The sequence below is a fragment of the Neovison vison genome, chromosome 1 (genome assembly GCF_020171115.1).
Source record: "Neovison vison isolate M4711 chromosome 1, ASM_NN_V1, whole genome shotgun sequence".
Taxonomy (NCBI): Eukaryota; Metazoa; Chordata; class Mammalia; order Carnivora; family Mustelidae; genus Neogale; species Neogale vison.
In genome coordinates this window covers 77177041-77204859 of record NC_058091.1, presented here as the reverse complement: position 1 = coordinate 77204859, position 27819 = coordinate 77177041, and the positions used below count along the sequence as shown (strand labels likewise).

Here is a 27819-nt window from a genome sequence, read left to right as displayed (position 1 = left end):
CAAGGTTTTTTTTATGATTTTAGAAAAGTTTTAAGCAATGGATTATCTAGTAAAAATTGGCTAAACAACACTACTATAAGGGTTTTAAAACACCAAAAGCTTCAACTTTTTAGATCAAAGAACTTCCTTCAGGCCAAAATGTTTCTACTGGAAAGGTTTCTTTGCATCCTGATGAAAAGCTTCCCTAATATTTCCATGTGTTATATATTTGCATATTCACTTTGATGGAAAGCATGGAATAGTAGCCAAATGCATATTTTATACATTCTTTTGATTAAAAATGATAAAGGTAATATAAGTGTTTTTTTCCTCTTCATCTCCAATTTATGAAGTAGAAATGATTTTCCATGGAACAGTCAACTAAAGAAAGGAAATAAGATTCAAGATCATATCACTGTTCTATTTATCCTTATACCTTGATTATGATGGAATACTTGATGTTTGGGACCTAACGAAAACAGGGGCACAGAAGCATGATCATAGAATTTTGGAATGTAGGAGAGACCTTTGAAATCAACTATTCCAACACCCTGGTTTTTCAGGTGGCAAAAAATGGTCCCTGGAAGTGTAAATAGCTTAACAAAATCATGCATTGAGAGGAGATCCAATTTAAGATTAAGGTTTTTTCCCACTCCTTTTATTTTTTCTATTTATTTACTATCTATTCAGAAGGCTAAGATAAATGTCAATTATCTCATCTTTTATCATCAATGATTCATAACCCTCGAAAGATCTGTAAGTATTTATTTCATACTATGAAGAGTTTTATAGTTTTCTTCAGTGGTCATGCTATGTTTAAGCTTAATTAGATGCTGAATTGACCTCAGGGGCCCATCAAAAAGACTCACTACTTAAATCAATCTTTTTGGTAACCTAACCTCATTTCCACAATTCTAGATAGACTTTAAAAGTAAGAGGCTTTCAGAATTTTCAGAATTACTGTTTCCTCACTTTTCTTAATTCTTCTAATTATCCAAAGCATAAGTCTTTGAAATCCACAGCAAATCATATTTGCAAGCAAAGTCAACCAAGGGGCAGAGAGTAAAGAAGGAAGAAGGAGACAAAAGGGTAAAATGAATTATATGTTTTTCTTTAAGTGCAAAGGTCAAAGCTGGGAGGGAAAGAGATTAATGAGGCAAGTTAGATGGACTGCAGTCTCAATGAGAAGAAATAAAAACTTGGAATGCACTCACGCACTTAGAATGCAAATATCCTACTTGTTATCTAATCAAATATCTCTGGGATTGTAAATTCTCAGTGATGAAACTCCCTAGAACTGGGCTTATTCTGGTGATTCCTCAGAACTTGGCTGTATTATCACCTCCCTTGTTTCTCTTCTATGCACGCCCCTCCCAGCTCTACACATTCCCAGAGCAGCCAGGATACACTTTACCTTCTGATCCTCAAGGCTTATTGTTTGTTTATTTACAAGTTTGGGTTTTTCTTCCTTCCCATCCCCCCTCCCCATTTTTTTCTAATCTTCACTAGACTTTGTGCAACTTAAGGACAAAATCTAGAATAGCAATATATACTTGGGAAGGGAAAATGAATAAAGGAGAAAAATGAATGACTAAGGGAATGAGTGAATCAGTAATGTCACTAAATGCTACTTTCTCACACTCTTTCTAGAATGTTTGCATATGAACAGACTGAAGAATAGCTTTTTTATTTCTTGATTGAGTACAAAATACTTCCAACAAAATAATGAAATTTTATTTATTTATCTATCTATCTGTTTATTTATAAATCAATCATAGTTCCAGACGAAAGCATTTTCTTTCTGTGAGAATATTTACCTATTTATGAATGGAACAACAATCTCTCCATGAAAGTGATACATTAATGTGTTTAACCATGGCTCGTGAGAAAAAGTGAGCTAAAGCCCAAAGATGAGGAAATGTAGCTTCATTAAGTAGTTTAGTCAAGAAATACTACTTGCAATATATTCTGAATATCTGCAAGTCCCCTTAGGTGGAAAGAATACTATATAGATTATCCATTGAGGTATTTTTCAGCCCAAATATCTCTGTACCTATAGATGTAACATGAACGGTGTTTTAGTGCCAAACATTGAAGTCTAAAGTTGAACAACTTGTTAAATTCACCGAAGCGACTTAGAAATTGTCTGTGCTGCTCTTTGCCCAGCAGCATGTCGTCTTTGTGTTTTGCATTTATTTTAGAAATAGTATAGAAAGAATGAGTAAAATATATAACAACATTTAGAATAATAGTAAGTGCTCAATAATTTAAATTAATTATGGGCAATTATGTTGTAATAGTATATATAGTCAATGATATCATTTTATAAGAATTAAAAAAACATCTTAAATGCAGTCCTCTGTCTTATAATAAAATGATATTATAATGGACATTTTAAGTCTTATTCATTTGAAAAGACTGAAAGCACAAATAATATACGTTTTTAACCATTGGCTATGTTAACTCAATATTCAAAGTTATAATGAATTCAAGTTAGGTCTCTGAGATGCTATTTTCCAATGTCAAAAATATCTAACATTCTTTACCAAAATGGGGATGCCTACTTTCTAAGGTGTTGAGTAGTTGGAGAAGCTATAGAATAAAAATGGGCTCACCTTACTAGAAATCAACTTTTAGCACTATTGTTTACAATAACTAACATATGGAAACTGTCCAACTATCCATCAATGGATGAATGGATAGAGAAAATATGGTATATGTATATACTGGAACTGGAATCTATTTATCTATCCATCTATCATCTATAGAAATAGAATGGAATATTATTCAGTCATAAAAAGAAGAAAATTCTGCCATTTTCAGCAATATGGACTGATCTGGAGGCTGTTATGCTAAGTGGAATAAACCAGACAGAGAAAGACAAATACCATATGATCTCACATATGCAATCTAAACTTACAGAATTTATAGATACAGAGAACAAATTGGTGGTTGCCAGAGGTGGAGGGGTTGGAGGGTGGGTGAAAGGAGGGAGGAAAACCTAAAAGTACAAGCTTTCTAATTATAAAATAAATAAGTCCCAGGAATGTTACATAGAGCATGGTGACTATAATATTGCCTATAAATTGCTAAGAGATTAGATCTTAAGTGTTTGCATCATAGGAAAAAGAATTGTAATTATGTGAGAAAATGGATGTTAACTTATTGTGGTAATCATTTCACAATATATACACAGAGCAAATCATCATGTTATATACTTAAAATTAGTATAATATGTCAATTATCTCAGGAAAACTGAAAAAATATTAAAAAGATCTGAATAAACTATATGCTTAGTTAATTTTAAAAAATCAACCTTTTTCCATGGTAAATATTTAAAATGTGATATTTATGTGTGAATTTTAAAAACGTAATTGAGGGGCGCCTGGGTGGCTCAGTGGGTTAAGCCGCTGCCTTCGGCTCAGGTCATGATCTCAGGGTCCTGAGATCGAGTCCCACATCGGGCTCTCTGCTCAGCAGGGGGCCTGCTTCCCTTCCTCTCTCTCTGCCTACTTCTCTGCCTACTTGTAATCTCTGTCTGTCAAATAAATAAATAAAATCTTTAAAAAAAAATGTAATTGAGAAGAACTAAAAATGCATAGTTTTTGAGATAAATCACAACATCTCAATAATAAATCTCACAAAATCTCAATTTTGAATTAAAATCAAATTGAGTTTCATTTATATCACTACGCATGTTTCCTCCCTCACATATTAACATACAAACAAATAATGGGCTATTGTTCATTTAATTGAACTGGACATTGTTGTTAATACAAAAGAATCAGTTCTAATAAGGTTATTGTTTACCAACCAGGTAATCATAACATAGCCTGTATCTAAATATGAGTACATTTAATGTGCCATAGCTCTCAAGTCTAAGTGTAATAGTTCAGGGTTTATATTCAGTATTGTTTTTTAGAGATTGAACACACTTTAGAGATTTACTCAAAGATGGAAAATCAAGTCACACCAAATTATTGATCATTGGGAATATGAGTAACCAGAAAAATGGGGAAATGAGAGAAAAGATGGCTCCCAAGACAAAATCATTACACTTATAGATCATATTAAAATAATTTACAAGTAGAATAACCAATTCACTTCTTAAGAGATAGGAGGCTTGACATTTTTGTAGACTGTCTAAACAGGAAGAACAAATAATGGCTCCTTCTGTCTCCTGTCTTTTCTGGTTGTTTGACTTTAGGATTCTACCAAAGAGGTTATTGACAGAAAGCAGCTGGCACAGTTGATTGCTAAATCAATTCCTAAACTGCTCGAATCTGTTGTTTTCATTCTTGATAACTTAAGGACCCACCTACAACCTTAGAAATAAGTTTATTCTATGTTCTCCTCTATCTCAATTTGCAGTCATTCTAACCATTAAGAATAAAATACGCCTAAAAATCTAATCATGGAGCTGTGTGATATTTTATCAGGTCTATGGCCAACTTAATAGAATCCCAGGAAATTTAAAAATAAACCATATCCAAGATTCCTTCAGTAATTTTGGTGAAAAGCTATTTGTTCTCTTAGGTGTGAAGTCCCAGTGCCCTCTGCCTGGGGTTTCCAAACCAGATTCCTTTCATTGACCAAACAATAATGACATATAAAAGTTACCAGCAGATCGTTTGCTTTCTTTGGCAGTTGTACTGAAAACATTTAGGAGTGCATGTCAAATTTGCATTATATGAGAAAAGACATTGTGAGTTTTTCTTAAATTATAACTCTTAGAAAACAGAATGAAGGGGGAGGGGAGACCTAACAGGCAGTGACCCCCATTTTAAAATATATTTACAATTCTCCTGTTGCTCCAAGTTCTGATGAGAACTCAACGAGATGATCCATGTCCAGAGTTTAACACAACCCCTGGCCTGGAATAGCATGAGGATTTGGCAAGTGGTAAATCTTTCCATTGTCTTCATCAATATCATCATCATCATCATCTCTGATCATCCTAAAAAATCCTTTAAGGGTAGGTAGCTGCAGGAAAGTATAAGTATGACTGAGCTTTTCTTCGACTCTAGGTAAGCCATGTCAACCAAGGCTCTTTGTGATTTTCCTTTCCTCATATCCTCAAATGCAGAGAGCTTCTTTTTTAAGCTATTGCAAGGCATTTGAAAAAACAAACAAACAAACAAACAATGAACAAACAGTGTTGTTTTTCTTTTATGCAGGGATCTCATTCATCTAAAATAAAATCAATTTGGCACTTTTCAACCAGCCTGTTTAGCTATTTCCACACCACACAAGACTTGCCAAAAGGAAGGGATATTGTGACGTCCTACCCTTTTCCTCCACTTGTGGGAAATCTTCTTTCTCCTTCTTCTAATTCTTCTAATTCTTATTCTTATTCTTATTCTTATTCTTATCCTTCTCCTTCTCCTCCTCCTCCTCTTCCTCCTCCTCCTCTTTCTTCTTCTCCTTCTTCTTCTTTTCCTCCTCCCCTCCCCTCCTCCTCCTCCTCCTCCTTCTTCTTCTTCTTTTTCCTCTCTTTCTTCCTCTTCTTCAATTTTGTTTGTTTGTTTGTTTGTTTTGGCTAATTGGCTCTGACACATGCAAATACTCCATGTTCACAAACAATTCAAAGAGATGTGAAAAGCTTGAGGACAAATCATAGAACCAATTAAAAAAAGACCTCCTGGTTTTGAAATTTATCTCAGAAGGAGACAAAGAATTTGTCGTTTTGTTTTAGCAGAGAATTCTCTACTGGGTGCTTTAAAATAGACAATAAAACTCCACACCTTTTCAACTACAGGCATATAACATAAACTTAAATATTTCAATACTTGCACTTGATAGATAAAGGATAAATGGTAACATGTTGATAATTACTGTTTAATAGGCTTTAACACCCAATTAAATTCACAAATATATTCTCCCTTGAATGACACATTTGGAAGTCATCCAACTTCCCTTCCTGTTTTAAATTGTGTATAATTGATACTATTTTGTCATTTAAAACAATACACACTGCTTATCCAGTGACTGTCAGGAGGCTATTTATAATTATACAAAAAAATAATATTCCTCTGGGAGAAAATCATCATTAATATAATCCCATCATGAATAAAGAAAAATGGAGGCCATTTACTTCTTATGTAACTGTTTTATAAGAGAGTATTAAATCATCAGGTTATTTTTTATAGCATGTTTCGATATGACAGTATTGATCCTTTTTCTATATCTATTTTCTTTCATTCTCTATATGAGATTCTAATTGTTAAAAACGAGTCTTAGCCACTAAACACACGCTCATTACCTAAACACTGTGGATGGTTACAATAGAAAGTGATTTGTAGGTGACGGTATTTCTTTCAGGAAAGCTCCATGTCAACCATGAAGCAGAAATACTGAATAAAATAGAGTAGTGGGGATTTAAGAAGTGTTATATAAATAATTGAGTATGAATGACAAAGGATACACACTAAGGGATAATGGGTTCTAATTTGAAAAGGATGCCCAGGCATGTAGAAGCCATCCATATGGTGATCTATTACTTTGTCCAGTTTCTACCCTGTATTGACTTCGTACTTGGTATTGTTAATTAAAAGTACATATAACTATTCTACCCCTCTGAGAGTGAGAAAGTTGACTACCTAAATAAAAATAAGTAATAAACTCATTATAAGTAATTGATAATAAAAATAGCAATGAGGCTGTAGGTAAGCATTGAACAAATATCAAGACTACACTGTTAGGAAGCCTATCCTAATCTCTGTGGCACTCTCCTCTTTAGACATTTATATTGAGTATAATCTACTGATATGATTTCGTACTTAATTGGTATCTTCTCCCACTTTTCTCCCCTAGCTGCTTTGTACTGTTCATTGCTTTCCTTGTAATAATCTGACTAGATTGTTATCTCCTTCTGCTTTGAAACTCATGTTATGACCACTATTATTGAGTATATACCATGGATTTAGTAACTGTTGGGAGATTGATTAATAGGATGACTTTGAGCATATCAACAGGGATATTGATGAGTATATAAATAGGCAAAATATATTATCTTCCAGTGTGGTATAATTATTACTACTATGTGGTAAGAACAGTACTATTTTGTCTTAACATAGATTATTTTAGAAAACCCAAATATAAAATATACCAGAGGCTACAAGAGCAGTAATAGGACTGATCCGAAAATGCTGAGCAACTGTTGAACATCAAAATGTTGAAACTGGTAGCATTAGTGTGAATATTGCAAAATTCGTCATCGTCTTCATCTTGCACAAACATCCTAGTACAGGAAAAACAAGCTATGGATGAGGTATATTTGACCATCATCTCAGTCTCTCTGAAAGCAGTTGTATTGAATTTCATAGTTCACAGTTAGTTATACCAAAATTGGTATGGGACATACTTATTATTTCCGTGTTTAAATTAAGGCTTGCTTTAGAAAAGTGATGAGCACTACATATTCATTTGAATGGTTAGAAAGTCACAGATTCTCCATTCTTTGCCTACTGGGCCACCCAAGTGAACCTTAGAATAGCAGGGGGGGAATATATTCACATAATTACTGAAATGCTTTTTTATCTGCACTCTTGCATATGAACTGACAGAAAAGATTATTACAAGACATGACACATTAATAAATAACACCTAATTAGTTTGATAATTCTTTGATTAAGCCTTAATTTTCCTTGCTTTTCATGCAGCAATTCAAATGACTCTGTATTAGTTGTTCCTTTTTCAGACTATTTTAACACATGCTTTGAATAGTCTCTCTAGGTTACCTGGGGAGGATGTATTTTTGTCTGACAGCAGGTCCATGCCTTTAACAGTGACAAGGCTAGACCAAAACGATACTTGAGTCAAAGTTTCCTCACAGCAAAGATAATTCCTCTAAATTCTAGCTCCGTATTCAAAAGGGTAAGAAAGATATGAGAAATGAGAATGTGAGAAAAATGAAGCAGGCCTTCATTTGGTTCTCTTTAAACGGACACAGAGAAGTGAAGTCATATGACTTGGTGTTAAGAGGACAGCAGTCTTTTTATTTACTAGCTTTCTCCCAAAACCTATAGCCCCTTTATCACAATGAAGCTGCTTGAGACAATAAAGCAGTGTTAGAGGTATCACAGCCACTCAGAAGTGCTCACATCCATTTCTGGGCCCATACCAGCTATTTATAGTTACAAGAACATTTCGTGGATTGATTGTGACAAATATGAAAATCTAATACATTTATCTTGAACAACTGCCACTGGCTTCAGATAATCAGATGCAAACCTCATGGGGGTATGCCAAGTCCAGGAACTATGCACGTCTGTAATTAAGTGTAGGATTTTTCCCCTTTTCTTCTACCACTTCATTCTAATTCTTTATGCTGCCTACAGTTTACAGATGGATGCTGCAAAGGCAGTCTCTGTTAATTCTGAGCCTCTGTCTCTAGAGATACTACCAATAACTCCTTTAAGAATCTTTACACGGGGTCTATTTGCAATGCTTAGAAACCCGTCATCTTTTTAAATAACAAGATTATTTCTAGGAATGAATAAAGAGGGCTGCTTTGGGATGATCATCAATCATTTTTTTCATTGAGATAAATATTAAGCATCATGAATTCAATTCAATAAAAATATCATGGATCTGGCAGAGTAGGAGACAGTAGGGATTTAAAAGCAAATGTTTCTTAAGGGTATCTATAAGGCAGAAAAGAAAGACATGCTAGGGAGAGAGTGATAATGATATATGATAATTAAATCAGAAAGATATAGGGAGTGGTGAGTAGAAAATCACAATTTTGCTGTATTTGGACATAAGCACCACCCCCACCACTACTATACACTTAAATAGTGCTTCTTCTGCTTTCATAGTCAGGTAGTCTGTTCAATGTTTGTGGCAATGCAGGAATTAATCTATATGTTAACCCTAAAAAGTAAAGTCTATTATCCCACGTTAAAGTAGAGAAGTAAGCATCCTGCATATTTGAAGCTATGGAATCAGTGCTGTATCTATAGAATGTGCTGGATTCTAGAACTCACCTAAAACACACTTAAATCAAACTCATTCTATGCATATCATGCAAGATTTTTCATATAATTCTCAACATAACACTGTAAATTATATATTGTTGCCCACATGATGTAGGTAGTAGAACTAAGGCCAGAAGACATCAGGAGGCTACAACGGCCAAAATCAATGTTATATTACGTGTTGATGTGGATCTGATGAAATGGCTCCCTCTCCCTAACAAAATTCTGCTGGTGACGTCTCCTAGATACGTGCTCAATGACTAAAGAAGAGCTGACACTCAGGGAGCCACAAACTCTTAAGCGCACTTTGACCATCTGCTAATGTATTCTGCCACAATCTTCTCAGGCTCATTTGACAGAGGAGGAAATGAAGGCCTACAGAGATTGATTAATTTGATGAAGTCATAGTTCAAGCAAGGGGCAGGGCCTAGAACTGAAACCACGCCGTCTGACTCTGGAGCCTCTGTGCCTAACCCCCAATTTCACTGCCTGAAATGTCCATGCATTGGATGGCTGGATGGCTACCTCTGAAGAATCAAAATAAAATAATGCAAAACAACAAAAATCAGCCAGTGGAGGAAAGGAAATTATGGTCCCTTTCTGGGTTATGAAGAGGTCAGTTCTAACCCTTTTCTTACTCCACTGTGTTCTTAGCAAATACTCACACATACTTCACTCTTCTCATTTACATCTAAACCTCATTGAAGTTTCTACCACGTGGGCGAACTTTGTCAAAATAGTTTATAGCCTTTTGAGTTGCAATATTAATTATTTAAGTTACTTAAACACAGTATAGGATCCACCACCTATAGGAACAATGACTTCGTAAATTTGTCCTTTCTTCCTTTAAAACCATGTTTTAGGCTCATCAACTTTAGCAATAGTTCATAAACTTTATTCCATTTCCAATCCCTTAAGCAGATGCTGCCTGATCGCACTCTGAAACACTGGTTTCACATCATTTTTCTTTTTAAAATTTTTCAGACTCTCTTCCACGCCAAGTTTCATCTTTGCCTGATTGACCGAGCATCTGTAATGTCACTACAAACCTATCACTTCTTACGTTGCTGATGTTTTCTCATCTTCATTTATCTTGTTGTCAGTCTGATATCCTCATTGTCACACAAACACATCAATTTCCCACGCACTGCCATGTCACGTCCCATTTGTTTTCTCTTCCATTCATATCCAAAGCAAGGCCTGTGTCTCCCTTAGCCCTTAGTCAAATACTATCCATCTTTCGAGTTCTAGATGCCTGTTGTCTTCCCTGACATCAAGAATCACAGATGTCTCTCTGAAATGTGTAACATTTAGTGTCAGTATTATGCAATCTAACTCCCAACTTTAACCTTTTTCTATCATTTGTTAGTTTCTTTTTCCCTTTCAAATACCACCCGCTCCACTTGTTAAACTTAGAGATCATCCTTTGGTGTTCTTACATCCCCTTCTGTGACTGGTCTTGGGACTGCTGAGCGTGCAGAAGGTATTCAGTTATTTGTATGTCAACTCATTTCATTCACTCCTTTGGCAACCTCATTCCACACTGAGCTCTCCCTAAAACTCCACATTTGGTTATCTAACTGCAGATAATTTCAGAAGTTGCTGTGAGAATCTAATGACAAAGTATGTGAGAGTACCTGGTATGAACCTTGGTATTTAGCAGGTGCTTAACAAATGATGTTTGGATGGGATTCTTCAGATCATCCCCTTTTGCAGCGAAAGACCATCTGTGGCTTTAGGAATAGAAAATGGGTTCCAAGTCTCCTCTCCAGCCCTGCCCATTCCCTTGAGTTTTGACCCACTCTCTTCCTTTACTTCCTAGTTAGGGTTTCTGTTTGTTTTAGATTGTCAGGCCAACAACCTCTGAAAAAATCTTACCTTCCTCTCCTTTGGTATTTATGATAATAAAGCCCATGATTTTACCTCTATGATAGCTCTAAAGTCATCTTAATTCCCTTAATCACATCTCCCAAGATCAATCTTCACTTCTTCTTCTTGAACACATCTTAACTGGTCTTTCTAATTCCATTTCCTCTAATCCTTCTTGTACAAATGTTTCCAATTCTGTTTCTCTTTCTAGGTTCCTTGAGTGTCAATCAAAGTGAACCATTTGCTGTTCTTCATCTCTGCCTAAAAAGCATCCCTGCTTTTTAGCCTAAAGCTTTAGGCTTTAGAATTAGTCAGGCTGGGTTTGAATCCCCTGTCTGCACTGTATTTGACTTAGACAAAACACTTAAATTCTGTCTACCTCAATTTTCTGTTCTGCAAAACAAGGATGATGATATACTCCTCCCAAAGTTTTATAAAGATTAAATAAGATTATTTTAAGAAACTAGCAAAGAATAAATACTCAACAGCTGATAGTCACAAAAGAACACTTCAATATTCTGTGCCTAAACTGTTATCCCTTCAGTCTTTATATCTTTATCCTTAAATTCATGTAGACACAGTCTAACGATGTCTTAAGACCCATCTTGACTTTTCTTGTTCCATAAGATCTCTGATTTTTCACCCAAGAAGCATTATCTTTTTTGCAGTACATTTTCATATTAAAAGAGAAAGTAAAAACATGTGGAGAGAGGACATGAACATATACTTTCTTATTTCATCATCTTAAAAACTTTAAGAAATACATTTTGATAAAAAATTGAGACTCAAAAAAAATTTTTAAACACTAGGAAAGTGTTTAAATCCTGGCTTGTGTGACCTTCACATTTACATTCTTACCAGTGATTCTTAGTGTGCTTTCAGGGTCTATTGAAGTTAATTATTGTTTTTGAGTTTTGGTTTGGTTTGGTTTTGAGCAATTGTAACTACTTGTGGGGACTGGGCTATCTTGTCTTATTTTCTCTTATAGGTTTCCCAAAGAACAAAGAAAAATTACTTTATTTTTTAAACAGAAAAAAATTATAAATAAAATTTATTCTTATAAGTAAAAGTATAAAATTATTTTTAAAGGGAGGGGGGTGGGGTTATTGACATTGGGGAGGGTATGTGCTATGGTGAGTGCTGTGAAGTGTGTAAACCTGGTGATTCACAGACCTGTATCCCTGGGGATAAAAATACATTATATGTTTATTAAAAAATAAATAATAATAAAAAATTAAAAAATTATTTTTTAAACTCATTCTAACTTGTAATTACCATGTGACACCATTGAACAACTTTAAAAATCCAGGACGCATGATGGAATCTATATAATTTTAGTTTTTCTCCTTATCTTGGACATTTCTATTTCATCAACTTAAGAATTATTTCATTATTACTCATCAACTATTCCCAGCAATGCCACAAATGACTAAAATAATAAGAAAAAATAGAAAAATTATGCAGTTGCCTGGAAGGATGATGCAATTGCAAAATAAACCATCATTATATCATCACCATTCAGTTTCCTTATTGTTGTGACTAAAGTAATGCATCATCACTTGAGAAGGTATAAAAGAAGTCTGGAAACATTCTTATGGTCTACTTTTAGTTTCACTCAACAAAGTTTAGAATTTAGAAGTTCTATTTTTTATCCATAACTACAAAGAGAAGAAAATTGATGAGAGAGATACTTCAGTTATTAGATGAATCAGAAGGCAAGAATGCAAAAAGAGAGGCAACAGTATGTTAAACTTTAGTGATTAAAGTGAAATTGAAATTGATCACTCAAATGAAATCTCAGACTGTGAATTTTCATATAACAATGAGTTTTCTCAAGAATCAATGAGTGTACAATTCATTTCAAAGGACAGAAAGGAAATATGGTGTTCTCATCCACTTAGTCTTTCAACCAGAAGGACTTTATCATGCAATATTTTGTGGCAAGAACCTAGCCTATCTCATTTTGTTAGAAGGATACGTTACAGTACTTTCTCATCTTTTATAAAAATCTATGTGACAAAATTTGTGATTTTTAAGTGGGCAAATGCTAAAGAAAGATAAAGGAGGTATCAGAATGAAATTAATAATGTATGCAAAAAAATCATTGGATTTATCATTCTAAATAATGTTTATTAATCTAAAAAATGTTTCACAGTAATGAGATGGAGATGATATTTTTTCAATGAAATTGAGTCTCAAAGGTTTCAAAAACTCAACTGCTACATTTTGATGATCCAAACTCTAAAAGAACCAAAAATAATATTATGCTAGAACTTATTAAAAATGTTTGAAATCTGGAACTGGTATCTATTAATGCATATATTGCAAGTTTATGAATGAATATTAGGGCAGTTAGTTCCTTTCTGAAGATGTTTCCAATTTGGAGTACATACACCTTCAAAATCAGGAAACTGATGAAATCAATTTTTAGTTTGCCATGTTTAAGCTCTTATCACAATTTTCACTATCCCTTTATTCTTACTTCCATAAACCATTTTTTAAATGATTTAAAATATTAAAAAAATTAAGAGGTCCAAGTGGTAAGTGGAGATAACTATTGTTCCTAGTATATTGAGATTAGTATGTACATTTTCTAAGCCTCTGTTGCATACTTATCAACTTACCCTTGGTTTTAAAGTTATATATGCCATGTCTTATCTCTTTTCTGGACTATCAACTTACTGAGGGAATTCAACAAATATTTATGGAGTTAACATAAAAACTCCCAAGCTTTTATTTTGTGAAAATAATTAGATGTTTGAAACTAAATTGAGTATGTTTTCATGGAACAGTATTTTTTAGAGAAAAGTAAAGCAAGGCTGAATCTTACCTAGTCTTTTCCATTATAGCCAATTGAGCTCTGAAATACATTAGATTAAATCACTAAATAACAGTGACTATAATGCAATTACATTTGACCTCTTCTCAGCAGGATCAGACCAAAAATGCAGTTAGGCACAACTGAAGTTCGAGAAATAGATCTTAATAAAATGAGAGTACCAACTTATTCCTTAAGGCTCTTTCTGGCTGTGGACTTAAAACCCATAGAATTGGAATACGAGCTGCCAAAGAATACCTTATTATAGTCAGAGAAGATTTTGATAGGTGAATACCTTCAATTTTAAGAGAGTAAATGACACAGAAAACAGAATAAATTACCTTAATATAAATTCTTGGCTCAAGTAAAAGTCAGATAGCAGCCAGAATTTCAATGGTTGGGATAACTTCTAAGTGATAAACTTTAACTTGTATTGAACTTTAATCATAATGTCTTTATGATTATGATTTTTTTCATACAGAGATGAAAAGGTGAAGAAGTGTTAAAATGACTAAGCAAAAACTAAGCAAAAAATATGAGGCCTGTTTCCTGGAAGGACTGGTTTCCTTATCTGTGGTAAATATAAAGATATCTGTGAGCCTTGTGATTTTTTTTCCTTATTGAAATTTGCCTCTTGTTTAACTCAGTTGACTTCACCCAGCAATGTATGCAATTCATTTGCCCCAGGAGGACCTTGATGAAGAGGAAATGCGAAATGCCTAACAAGATCATGAAGGTTCTTTTAAAGTCTACATAAAGGAATGAAATTATGGGTATGGCTATCACTTAAGAAAAATGCGCTTAGTAATGAAGTATTGAAAAGGAAATTGGAGTTACTGGAAGGTTGATAAAGATAAAATATCTAGAGTCATTTATCTTGACCATCAGTTCAGTACTATCAATTTCTAAAAGCAAAACAAAAAAAAAGAAACACCATAAATTGAGTTTCTATGTAGCTACTAATGTCTTCTTTGACCAGTTTTCATAATTCTCTCATAAGAAAATGATAACTAGACTACATTAACCCTAAAAAGGTGAATCATCAGATTCAGGACAGCCACCTTAGGAGAACAGGATCCATCTCCCTCCATTCCCTCCTCTCTCTCTCCTTCCCTCCCCCTCTCTTCCCTAAGACAGGTTAGGGACTATTCAAAACATGTTCTATAACATTGACCATGTGCACAATCAAGAGAACTAATGAAAGCATTGTTAGATCAGTTAAGAGCAGCAGAGAGAATATTTCTAGAGAAGGGAGCACCTCAATATCCATAATACCCCTAAAATTATACATTGTACATATACATCTACTCCAATTTCCCATAGGGCCAGCCTTAGTAGTATATAGTCACTTTCTAGGTTTAAATATAATTTTTTTAATTTTCCAAATTAACATAGAGTGGGTCAGTATAGGAGAATTTTAATTAGATACTAAAAAATGATATGATCCTTACACTTTATGCTGGCTTATTGAGAAGGTCCCTGTATTAGAGGTGGGGATTGTTACTAACCATAGGATAGTACATATTCGCTACAGATTTAAAAAGAACAATTCAGTTCATTTTCAGGTATATCTTAGCTAGAAAAAAAGTGTTAAGACTATCTTTATTAGAAGTATTTTATTTAAAGGGATAGAAAGGCAAAACTTGGGACTTGTGTCATAGTGTCAGTACATTTCATTAGTAAGGTTTTGTAAAACTCAACTGTGATTTGGGTTACTTTTGAGGATGCGGCAACATTATATAAAGGAAGTACTTTATCCCAAAGGGAAAAATCAAATTATAGTTTTAAAAACTCATTACCAATAATTAATAATGAACTCTAGCTAAATAATAACAGGTGTTCTACTAATCCCAAACAGAAACAGATGGAAGCACAAATGTTTTATAAATACTGGATACATGCAGAGCAATAAACTTGGCAGGAATTGTTTTATTCTCTAATTGTCAGTCAGAGTCGAAGTCTTATCACTTGCATTTTCTCTAAAGTAGTATGCCCAGATAAATCTTTTTTCTCATTCCTTATTTTTCAAAATGCAGACCATATTTTGTGCTTTCTTACTCCATCTTATGTATTGCCTCACCAAGAAAAGTAATATAAATGTTCTTTCTCTACACCTATGAAGTTTCATAGAATTTATTAAATGAAACAATAGGCTTACCATACAGGTTTCCCTTCTCCAGCTTCTTCCTTTCCACCTCCTGAAATGCTGAAATACAGTATTTCCCCAGAAATACTGATCTACATATTCTTTAATTTCTTAGAAATTATAGCAATCAGCCTACAAAATCATGATTGTATGTAGTTGAAACAAATTAGAAAGGCAATTTTAAATGTAATAAATGATATTAAGAAATCTAATCCTATAGCACTTGGGAATGATTTCCAGGAGTTAGAATATTAGATAGTGCTGCAGGTCTAAACTCATGGCTGTTTAGAAAATGTTCACATAGGACTTTAGAAGAGCTCTCCCTGAATGGTTAACAGCAGAATTCTCCTTAACTCCTCCAGAGATGGTTTCTTTGTTCCTTCTTATCTTGATCTGTTGTTGAATTTTTGGAAAGAAGTTATCAGCTTTGTGACTATTAAACTCTTAGCATCCCTTGCTGACTTTGACAATGTATGGTTTTCTCTGTCCTGTGATTTTCTTAGAATTTGTATTTTATGATCAATTAGTAGTTCTATGAACCATTTGGGGGCACAAGGAGCACATTATTTCCCTCAAATAATGGAATTTAAAACTCATGCTCATTAGAACATAGATTCGTGGTACATACAAGTAAACAGTTGATCTCTTCAAAGCAATATATGTGTAGAATATAACTTTCTTAAACTATCACAGTTAAATAAATTGGTCAGCAAATCTGTTAAGCTAAAATTGACTTAATGATGTATATAGACTGAAAGTCACCAATGTTGTTTCTTTCATGTGGGATATTCACTCACACAGTCTGTGCTATATTGAATGATTTAAAGAATAAAGTTATATTAGTATTTTGCGCATCTACTTAGATGCTTTATCAACAAATTTACAAGCTTGTTACTGTAAAGGATACTTTACAGTTACTGCAAGGACACTAAAGACCACGTGGAGTTCCATGATTTGCTGAAGGGCCAATACCGGAAAAGGAAGGGGTCAAGAATTACATCTAGATCCCACCCTTTTCTGTCATTGGCCCTTCAACCAAATGTTCAAAGCCCTCTTTTTTCACTATATCATACTACTTTCCTGGATGTTTCCATCTAATTTTACTATGATACCATACACATACCTTGACAATCATTTTTACCAAGTGAGTTATCATCCAAGTGAGTCACTATATTTTTCAGTGTTTTCCCTCTCATTTCAGTTTCTAACTCAGTAAGAAAGTAAAAAAAGAAGAGTAAAAAGATTAAGAAAATGAAGAAGAGGACAAGGAGTGGAAATTAACTTGAATAAGTTACTGGGATTAATTTTCTGGAGAACCAAAATTCTCATGATCTTTAAATTTTTTAGGATCTTTAGATTTGTTATATATATTGTTTTATATGTATTTGTTATATATATTGTTTTAAATATGATATGACCATTTGCCAATACATGCATAAATGTAATCATACATTTCGGAGTGATCTCCATAAGAGTAGTTTAGAGCCAATATATAGTATGCTTTAAACAATTAGCTTCAGTTATTCTAACATAAATTAGCCCCTTCCTTAACAATACCATCTTCTTAGAACTGTTTCCCCAAACATAACATAGTAGTATCCATCTTTAAATCTGCAAAAGGCTTACTATAAGCAATCAAGCTATTCATTATTAATTAAGATATTAGTAAAGAATCCCTGGTTACACTCTGAGCAACAATTAAAGATAGGAGAGATGATAGATAAATTGCTTTTAGGAAAAATATTTCTCCATTGTGTTGACTATCTCCATCAGTAATAGATCTCTGGAATGGCTAACCCTGGTTCAAGTGAGAAAAAAAATTTTTTAAAAGAAATTAAATATCTGAATTGTGATGGATTTAATATGAATATTTTTCACTATTAAAAAAAAATACTTTTATTGTCATAGGTCTTATATAAGGTTTACCAGAAATAGAATGATTCACCTCTTCACTCCAAGATATTATTAAAGATATTAGTATTTTTTGTATATAAAGATATTAGCTTTTTTTTTAGCTTTCAACTGAATTCATTTGCAATAGGCCATGCAATAGTAGAAAGTAAAATTAAAGGCCTTAATGCCAGTTATTACTTGTGCTTTTTACTGGTTTTATTCTAAATCTACACATGCATTATGCAAGTTTAAAAATGAAAATACAGTTTAGTACATAAAAAAGCCAACAATCTTAGAAACAAAGACTGTTAAAACAGACGAGTACAAAAACTGTTTCCAATACCTGGTTTTAAATCCCCATGGACAAACATGTCAATCATATATCGACAGAACGCATACTGATCTGACAGAGTAGAAAGAAAAAGAGCAATGAAAAAATGTCATCAACACCTTTCTTTCTTCTAAGGAGAACTGGCATAACAAAACAAACAAAATAACACAATTCTATTTTAGTTACTACAATATTTTCTGTGAAGGAATAATTTGCACTCATATGAACACACAGGGAAAAAGACATAATAGATGTAAGGTTCAATTTATTCCATACAAAAAGAATAACCTTAAAAAACTGAAACAGACTAGTTCAGGGTAATATCATACAGTTGTTCTTTCTTTTAATCAAAACGTTTTCCATCAAATTCATTAAAAAAGTCATCGTATTAAAGCAATTTTTCTCATTGTTCATATATACATTTCCAATTATGAAACAAGTTTTACAAGAGGAAATTATTTCCAACTTGGAACATTTTACCAATTATTCATTCCAAGCCCTTCTGCTAATTGTCTAAATGGAGCTATAGAACGTTTTCTTGAAAAGGCAAGCAGGAAGACTAACTCCTTTGCAATGTGTTAAGGATTCTGCATGGAAAGGCTGCTCAATTAGAAGAGTATGTGCAGGATAGACTTTCAGCATCACAGGATATCATTGTTAAGCTAATTAACTGAGTTTTCTTCATTGAAGCTATCTTGTGATCTTGACTAATCTATGGTCTATGGAAAAAGTTAAAAAAAAAAGCAAAGGATTTGAATATTTTGGCAAACTTGGTCAAATGATTTTAGAGTTCTTTTTTTATCCCCTTTTCCCTCTAAATTAAAGACATGGCAGTGAACTTGATGTTCTCACATAACTTTAGATTCTGCTGAGGTCATTCCAACCTAAATTTTAGTTGGTGAACTATTCCATAAGTTTTACCAGATCGTCTTTTAAAGCAGGCATATTATGAAATTAACCTTCTTAAAGATGATTTACATTTTAATGTTTCTAAGTAAGCATTTTATTAATCTAACAACTCCAAAAGTAGCTTTAGGACCAAGAGTTTATTCAATTTACACGTCACACACCCTTAAGTGCTTGAAATCATGTCTATCAAACATGTGAACTAATGAAACTTATTACTATATAATAAACACACATACAATGATTTTCATAGACCTTATTTTTTTACAATATTAACAATATTTTTAGAATAATCCATTTTACTATGAAATTCTGCCAGGTCTTTGAAAAAATAAATGTAGTTATTACAGTAAATGTTAAAATATAATCCTTTCATTAGTACCTAAATATGAGTAAGCCAAAACTCATGAAGTTTTAAGAATTTGCATGTGTGTTGGTTCTTGAATTACAGCACATTTTCCCACAGGTGAGGTGGGAAGTTAGAGGGAGGCTAGTTCTCAGTTCAAGTCCAGGAATCTATTTGTTCCTGGATGTACTAGATAATAACCAGGGATTTTGAAACCAAGACACAGGAACCCTAGGACACAGGAGAAAAGATTAACATAAAGAGTATTTTCTCTTTTCTGGACATAACTGTTTTCCTGAGCAAAATTCCAGGCTAGGAGATTTGGATCAAAGATAGAGCAAAACATAAGTATATTTCCTTTTTATGGCAAATCTGAGGTTGAGCAAAGGAAGACTTCCTGGAATTTGGATCAAAGATAGATCAAAACATAAAGTATATTTCTTTATGGCAAATCTGAGGTTGAGCAAGGGAAGACTTCCTGGAATTTTTAAGCTTTCTCCTTTGTTTCAGTACCTTAAGTGACTATACTCTTTTTAGATTTGTCCTTCCTACAATGCAGAAGTAGTTTCAAAGGGCAATTTAAATATCAAAAAGATGGGACATGTGTCTAAATCCTAGAATATGCATTTTTAACAAACTCTTCAGAAGATCTAATTAGACTATCTTCCAGAATCATTGATATAAAATACCTTCATTTTTTGTTTCTTTCACCATGATTCCTAGTGACACTATAGCTTTCAGCAACAGCAACAGAGAACATGTGTGTCTGAGAAGCTGAGAATGCAGCTTCCTGGAATTTGAAGGGTTTGGGCCATACCCCAGAATGAAATGTTCTCTGCCCCCAAGTTATGATGGCATATTTATGCACATTACATGTAGAACAGTATACTGAATTAACTAAAATCTTCATGCTTCAGAGTTTTTTTTTTCCTTAACTGAGGGCTGACAGTAAAATAAAACTCTATAGTTTCTATGTTAGATTATTACCAAGGTAAAATGCTTACATTTATTATACCAATATTTTCTGGCTCCACAAGTCACTCATTTAATAAATGTACCAATAATCCTATGTGCTTTCAATTTAAGAAAGAAAATCTTTTATTCATTCAAAAAATGTTTAGTTTTTTAATCAAAAAAATTGTTTGAGTTACAATTCTTAGGATGTTTCTGTTTTATTTGAGTAAAGTCATGATGTTGCGTTCTAATAGCATCAATGGGAAAATGAGAGTATTTTTTACAGTATTTTAAGTTGAAAATTTTCAAATATTTTAAGTCAGGATGCGAATTTCCATCTGTCCTGAGTGTTGGCCTTAACAACATGTAAGAATTCCAGGCAAGTATATGTTGAGCAGCCCCCAATGTGTCTGCTTTACCTAAGGATAAAGCAAAACCAAGCCTTCTTGATTTGGAAGATTCCTTTCATAGAAATGCTTCTTTAAAAATGCAACTCTAGGGGCGCCTGGGTGGCTTAGTGGGTTAAAGCCTTTGCCTTTGGCTCAGGTCATGATCCCAGGGTCCTGGGATTGAGCCCCCCATCAGGCTCTCTGCTCAGCGGGGAGCCTGCTTCCTCCTCTTTCTCTCTCTTTCCACCTCTCTGTCTGCGTGTGATCTCTCTGTCTGTCAAATAAATAAATAAAATCTTTAAAAATAAATAAATAAATAAATAAATGAAAATAAAAATGCAACTCAAACATTAAACTAGGAAAATTTTTCTAAAGTAAACATGAACTGTTCTATTATGCTAACTTTCATAGTTCTGTGATAATCATTCATATAATTTCATATTTGGTCACCACTTCGTAATTTTTTCCCCAAATGAACATTGTTTAAGAATAACACATGCTGACCACTTCTCTCCTCCTCACAGAGGCCTGATGGGTGTCATTCAGCTGCTGCCTTGCCCGTGTTCCTTGTGGAATGGCAGCTGAGAGAACATGCATTTTGGGTGCAGAATGTCAACAGAAGGGAAAATGTTAAACAAACAAACAAACAAACAAAAAACCCTCATATGAGCATGGGACATGTGTGGTCTTCTGCTCTATGGTAAATTCATATTTGCTATATTCTCTCTGCCTATCAAAATTTTGAAATAGTGATTGAAAAGAAGAAGATGAAGGAGGAGGAGGAGAAGGCAAAAGAGGAAGAGGAAAAAAAGGAATAGGAGGAGGTAGCGGAGGGGAAAGAAAAGAAAGAATGAGCATAGCAGTGGGGAGGTTTTTTTTTTTTTTCCTTGCTCATAGATTTGCCACAGACTATAGAAAATCAGAGAACAATTCCTGATCATGTCAATCTTTCTTGCCCAACTTACAGTAGATTAAGATTGGTCCATAAAAACTAGATTATGTGGTATATAAGTGTGTGTATAAGTTTATGGTAAGCATGTGCATACCTATGCATCTGATTCCCAGCGCTTTACATAGAAATGTATCATTTAAAAATACATAATATTAAGAGTAATTACATGTGAATATATTTTCATGTATACTTTATAATTTTAAAATTGCCAATAAGTATGTGTGCTTCATGTAAAAATCTGTTTCCAGTGAAAGACCTGTAGGTCCTATTTATTTACAAATAACTATTTAGAAATCTATCTGAAAAGAACTCAAATTCATTAAGACTAACTTAAGCTGAGCAAATAAATAATCCCTTACCCAAAGGAGAACTTACTCAACTATTTTACTAAATCATCAATACAAGAGTCTCAAAATCAGAGCCAACTCACAAATAGATTATTTAAAAAACATGCAATCTTTGTTTATCATGCTTAGTGGAAACTGTAATGTGATTTGGTTTTTTCTAAATAAATCTTCTTGAATCTTTGCTTAATTTAAAAAGAAATATGTTTATGTGTCTGACCAGGAATTGGAAGTAAAGTTTTGATTATTTACCTAATGATACAATTATTTAATTGATGGTAGCTGTCTTAATAGGAAGCCTTATTTTAGCGAATGCATTTACTTAGCTGATAAAATCACTGTTATGCTTTGGTTTCTAACTTGAAGTGATATTTGAATGTCCTTTTAACATTAAAGTGAGATAAATAGCTTTTATGTGGAAATAAAAACTATAGATTGAAAATGAAAATGGTAATAGAATGCTATCTTTAATAATTCTGATTACTGATACAAATGAAATACAATCTATGTGACCTAGAAAATAAACATTATTTTAAACTGTTGCAGTGAAGTGTCTTCATCAATGAAATGTGCCCCCCACACACAAAAAAACCCAAAGATACTAAAAATGGACATCAAAAAGTTTATTCATGCTCATAGTTGCTAGATAAGTATTTTGATACTCCCGTATATAAGTGGAATGAATTTTTTTATATACTGTATTTATGGATAAAAAATAAAAATATACTTGGTACATTTCAGCTGGTTTCATGTGATTCTTTTCATTTTTAAAGAGAAATCTGAAATGCAAAGTATTTTAGGAACTTGATAATCATTTTAAATAGATATATCTATGAGTCAGAAGATTAATTTTTCTTTTTCTATCACAGTAAAGTAGCCCATTCAAAATATTTTTTCTTTACTTACTATAGCTTTGTTTTCTACCCTTATTATCACAAATAACATATAGTTTTAAGAGTGATATTATATATATATTATGTATTATATAAAATAATAACCAATACTTCTAATTCTTTCAAGGCAATATAATTATTCTTTAGATTAAAGAATGGTTTATGGCTCCAAAGTTTTAATCCCACTGTTTTTTTTAATGATCCACAGATTTTTAAATTTAGGTGATTTTCATTTATTTCAAAATTTTGTGGGTCACAAAAAGAAGAGACACATAAGGTTTTTTTCTTCTTTCTTTCCCTTTTAAAAATACACTTTCAAAAAATATATATCTTTTGTCAAATAAATCAAAATTTATAAATATTACTTGCGAATTCAAGGGAAAAAGTGACTCAAAGCCAAAATACAAGAGAGGATTGGGACGGCAAATACCACATTACCTCTCTTGTAGGTGGAATCTAAAAGAAAAAAAAGTGTGGAGTGCAAATTTCATATCTTGTGTCTTATAATGGTGAAAATTATTTTCAGTTACACTGTCCAAATACCTTACTCAGTAATAAAGTTTTCAAAATTTTTAATGAAAATCTCATAGAAACGATTCCTTTAATCCTCAAACATGACTATTCAAAACTACCAGAATAAAGGAAAGTTTTATTCTGCAACACCCCTAAGAAACATTTGTAGGAATAGCCCCTCCAGAGCAGATCCTCTACAGGAAGCCTTGGGACGGTGTAGCAGCATAACACCCGCCGGGAATGGACTTCAGGAAAAACAGATTCCAAAAGGGAAAGAAATGTGGGACAAGCCCTCGGCTGCCCTCTGAAAACTCCATGTTTTATGTTTCCACAACAACTTTCCATAAAGAATTTCAGGTTTATACTTCAGCTCCATTTAAATGCTCTAGTTCTGTGAAGTAGGGATATAAGGCTGACAACACTCTTATGAAGAGCTGCACAGGGTCAGATATGGAGATTTCGAAAGTCATTAATTCAGTCAGGGGAAGCTAGCAAAGAAACTTGAGAGTTCTTTGCCCTATAACTTCCTGCTCATTAAATTAACTGAATTTAATAATTCAACGTATATTCTAAGCTATGTGCTTTTGCAGATACAGGAATGTATGGGTACTTTTTATGATATTTATTCTATATGATTTGAACATAGATCCCTTAAAAACCTCCCTGAAAATTGTTGTCATTATTCTTGGACTGCTTTTCTCCAAAGAGTAGGAAACATAAAGTTGCTTTTCTACCTCTTACTAGAAATCCCGTGTCTCAAGAATTTAACATTCATCCTCAACCTTCAAATAACTTCAGATAATTAAGTCAAATCCTCTTTTTAAAATGCTTCAAAATACATCCTTAGATATGTGAACACATTTTAGCCTTCCCATAAATGAACTTTAATTCTCACTTGTTGGATTTTCTTTCAGGTATATTGACTATATTTACTTATACAAGTCTTTTTATTCCCATTTGAGTCTGATCTCGGTCTTTCTGAGTTTTTAATTTCACTGTATCTGCTTCTTGCCCAGTGTTCTCTTAGAACCTCTGGCCACCTCCTCTGAATGTTTACCTTTCTGTTCATGCTTGGACACGGCCGCAGTCTCTTTCCCCTCCTTCTCTTTGGGTTTAGGTGGAGTTTTGTGTACTTCTTTGACTTTTGTAGCTGTTGGCTTCACTTTCTCTTGTTTCCCACCTTTCACTTCCTTTTTAATCTTCTCTTCAGCCTTGGCTTTCCTCTCTTCTGTACAGTTAAAAACAAGTTGGATTATTTTTGCTTATTTAACAATACAGCTTTTCATCTTTCATTGGTTGCTAAGAACAAAGAGGGAAAAGGAAAACAATAGAAAAAATAGTGCTCCTGATATACATCCTTGTGACTATTATTATCTTCTATATTGTCTATGAAGTGACAGGTTAGAGTACTTTAAAAAGGTAGCTCACTTGCAAGTTGGACACTTTCTTAATTTGTACATGAAAACATTACCTTTTAGGTAGCTACCTGCTTAGCATATCAATAAGAAGCCAATTGAAATACACAGGGGATGTATATACAGGCCTGTTCAGTGAAAGGCAATGCCCATACCAAGGAGCCTTTTTAAAAGGATATAATCACACAATGGAATACTATGCAGCCATCAAAAGAAACGAAATCTTGCCATTTGCAACAACATGGATGGAACTAGAGCGTATCATGCTTAGCGAAATAAGTCAAGCGGAGAAAGACAACTATCATATGATCTCCCTGATATGAGGAAGTGGTGATGCAACATGGGGGCTTAAGTGGGTAGGAGAAGAATCCATGAAACAAGATGGGATAGGGAGGGAGACAAACCATAAGTGACTCTTAATCTCACGAAACAAACTGTGGGTTGCTGGGGGTAGGGGGGTTGGGAGAAGTGGGGTAGGGTTATAGACATTGGGGAGGGTATGTGCTTTTGGGTAAATTAGAAGGGGAGGCAAAACATGAGAGACTATGGACTCTGAAAGGCAATCTGAGGGGTTTGAAGTGGCGGGGGGGTGGGAGGTTGGGGTGCCAGGTGGTAGGTATTGTGGAGGGCACGGCTTGCATGGAGCACTGGGTGTGGTGAAAAAATAATGAATACTGTTTTTCTGAAAATAAATAAATTGGAAAAAAAAGGATATAATCATTTTGTCCCATAAATAAAAAAATAAATAAATTTTAAGATATTTTAAGAAATATCTTAAAAGTCATTCAAGAAACTGAACAGAGTATTTTTTAACAATAACTCTTGAGAGTATAAATGTGAAATTACTTGCACTGGTAGTGACTAAGAGAAATGAAACAATAAAATCTATTAAAGGATACATCAGAAACACTCAGGCTCTAATGACTTGACTTTAAAGGAGATGGAAAGAGCAGAAATTGAGATATTAGATCCTGCTTATCTTAAGTCAGAAATAATAATTCTAATGACTTTAAAAATCCCTTACATATATCCTAGTAAACAGAAAGGTATTTAAATTAGAAAATATGTGTTAGTTACAACATATATGCCTATATATTCTACACACACATATTCCTCATTTGATATTCTATTCATTTGGGAGGAAGGAACTAGAAATGTGAAATAATCAGTTTGTGAGTCTTTCAATTATTTTACAAAAAGCAATAATAATATAGCACACATTTGTGGGAAATTGTTTATATAGATGCTACATGCTAGACATTATTTATTCTATGGAACCACACATAATCACTAGACACCACAGTAAGTCTGCTGCAATTGGACTCTCTCATGTCATTTGTCACGTTTAGTTTTCATTCATGTTGAAAAATTTGATGAAAATATTATAGTCCGTTTTCTTGACTTTAGTACACTAAGCAATAATTTGAGACTAATAAGATAATAACGTAAGGTCTCATGAAGAGAAGAGTGAAAATGATAATTCCTGATGCTTACAAAACCAACATCATCTGCCATACTGCATTTTATTGATGGACCAAACTTCCTAAAGACTGTGCCTCAAAAACTTCGCAGGAAGATGATGCTACTATGTTAGAAGTATGTGGATATTCCTATGATCAAATAAATTCGGAAACACTAAAATCAGTTTTTTTCACTATGAAATTTCTCAAAACTAAAGCCTTTGAGAATCTTCAAAGAGGGAGATTATTCTATGCACTGTTTTCCAAATTCCCAACGTCTCTGGGGCTTCCATAGCTATATTCAATTGGGGATTTTCTTCTACTTCCTTTAAACCATTTTTAAATCTCCTCTACAGGCTGCTGCTCTTTCCTACAGCAGATTCATAGATTTCTGCAACTGAAACCATCAGCTCTCTGAAAATGACTTTAAATCAACATTATTCCAGAACCTCATACCAAATATTTATTGGTTTCTGGCTACAGAGGACGTTCCCCCTGAGACGCCAACACCTCAGACTCACACAATTCATCTATGTTCACCTAATGAACTCTTTCAGAGAGCTTAGCATGGCATGGGGTCAGAGCCAGTTGCTGGAGCTCTGAAGATGAGCAGGGTAAAAAAAGGTGAGGATCGCATTTAAAACCCTGCAAGACCTGTTTTTTGTCCTATCTCTCCAATCATAGCAACTTTCCAAAAGTTTCTTCCTCCACTAGACTATTTTCTCTTTCTTTAATATCTCTTGTATTTTCTACATGTCAATTATTGTCAGGTTTCTTTCTTTATATTTCCTATATTTTCCATATATATGAATTTTTTGGCTCTCAGTGCCTGTGCAACAAAGTGCAAGGTCATTGGAATTAATCATTCTTTTACCTCAGCTTCAATTTACCTCAACTTGTTTTAAGGCATACCTGCTTTTCCTTGTTATATAACTTGTATTACAAATGACTGTTCACACATCTCTTTTCCCTACCAGACAGAGCAACTTGAGGATGGGAATGATTTGTTCATTTTTGTAGCATCATAATGTCTAACATAATGCTTTTTTTCATGGAAAACACAAAATACATGTTTACTGAATTAGTACTTTTGATCAAAAAGAGAGAACAGAATATGTTTCACTGTACATATAGTACATGTGTAACAGTAAAGTGTGAATATGTAGATAAGTATTTAAAGTGAACTTGACAAAACTTGAAAGATTTACCAACTTTTTTTTTGTTTATACTTCTTGTGTGTGAAATTGTAATTTTTGTTACATTAAATGACACCTATCCACTTGTAGGCAGCACTTGATTTAACCTTAACTTCACAGCATGGAATTAACAATACATGAAATTCAGATCTACCTTTAATGCCATAATAATTTATAAATGAGCAAAGATAATTTTCTTCAAGTTGACCACACTTAAAACAAATTTTTATTAGTGATTTTAAGTATAAAAATAACAAAATTTTCCTTACCTATTGTAGACATTTGTCAGTGAGCTTCATATTTGAAACAAATAACTTTGCCTCACATTAAAATGGGTGAGAACTCAACAATGATGTGGATATAATGAGGTAAATACCATGAAACACTCATAAAGCAACACTCAACTGCTATTCATTTTTATCAAACTGGATAGGTGT

The 27819-nt window shown here is 33.5% G+C and overlaps 1 protein-coding gene across 1 annotated transcript in view; it reads right to left on the bottom strand.

Moving 5' to 3' along the window:
- The window catches only part of TRDN (triadin), a 297181-nt gene that overhangs the window by 203505 nt on the left and 65857 nt on the right, over positions 1-27819 (bottom strand). The window contains 2 exon segments of the mRNA XM_044238841.1: positions 18027-18086; positions 24369-24539. Coding sequence (XP_044094776.1) covers positions 18027-18086; positions 24369-24539 — 231 coding nt within the window.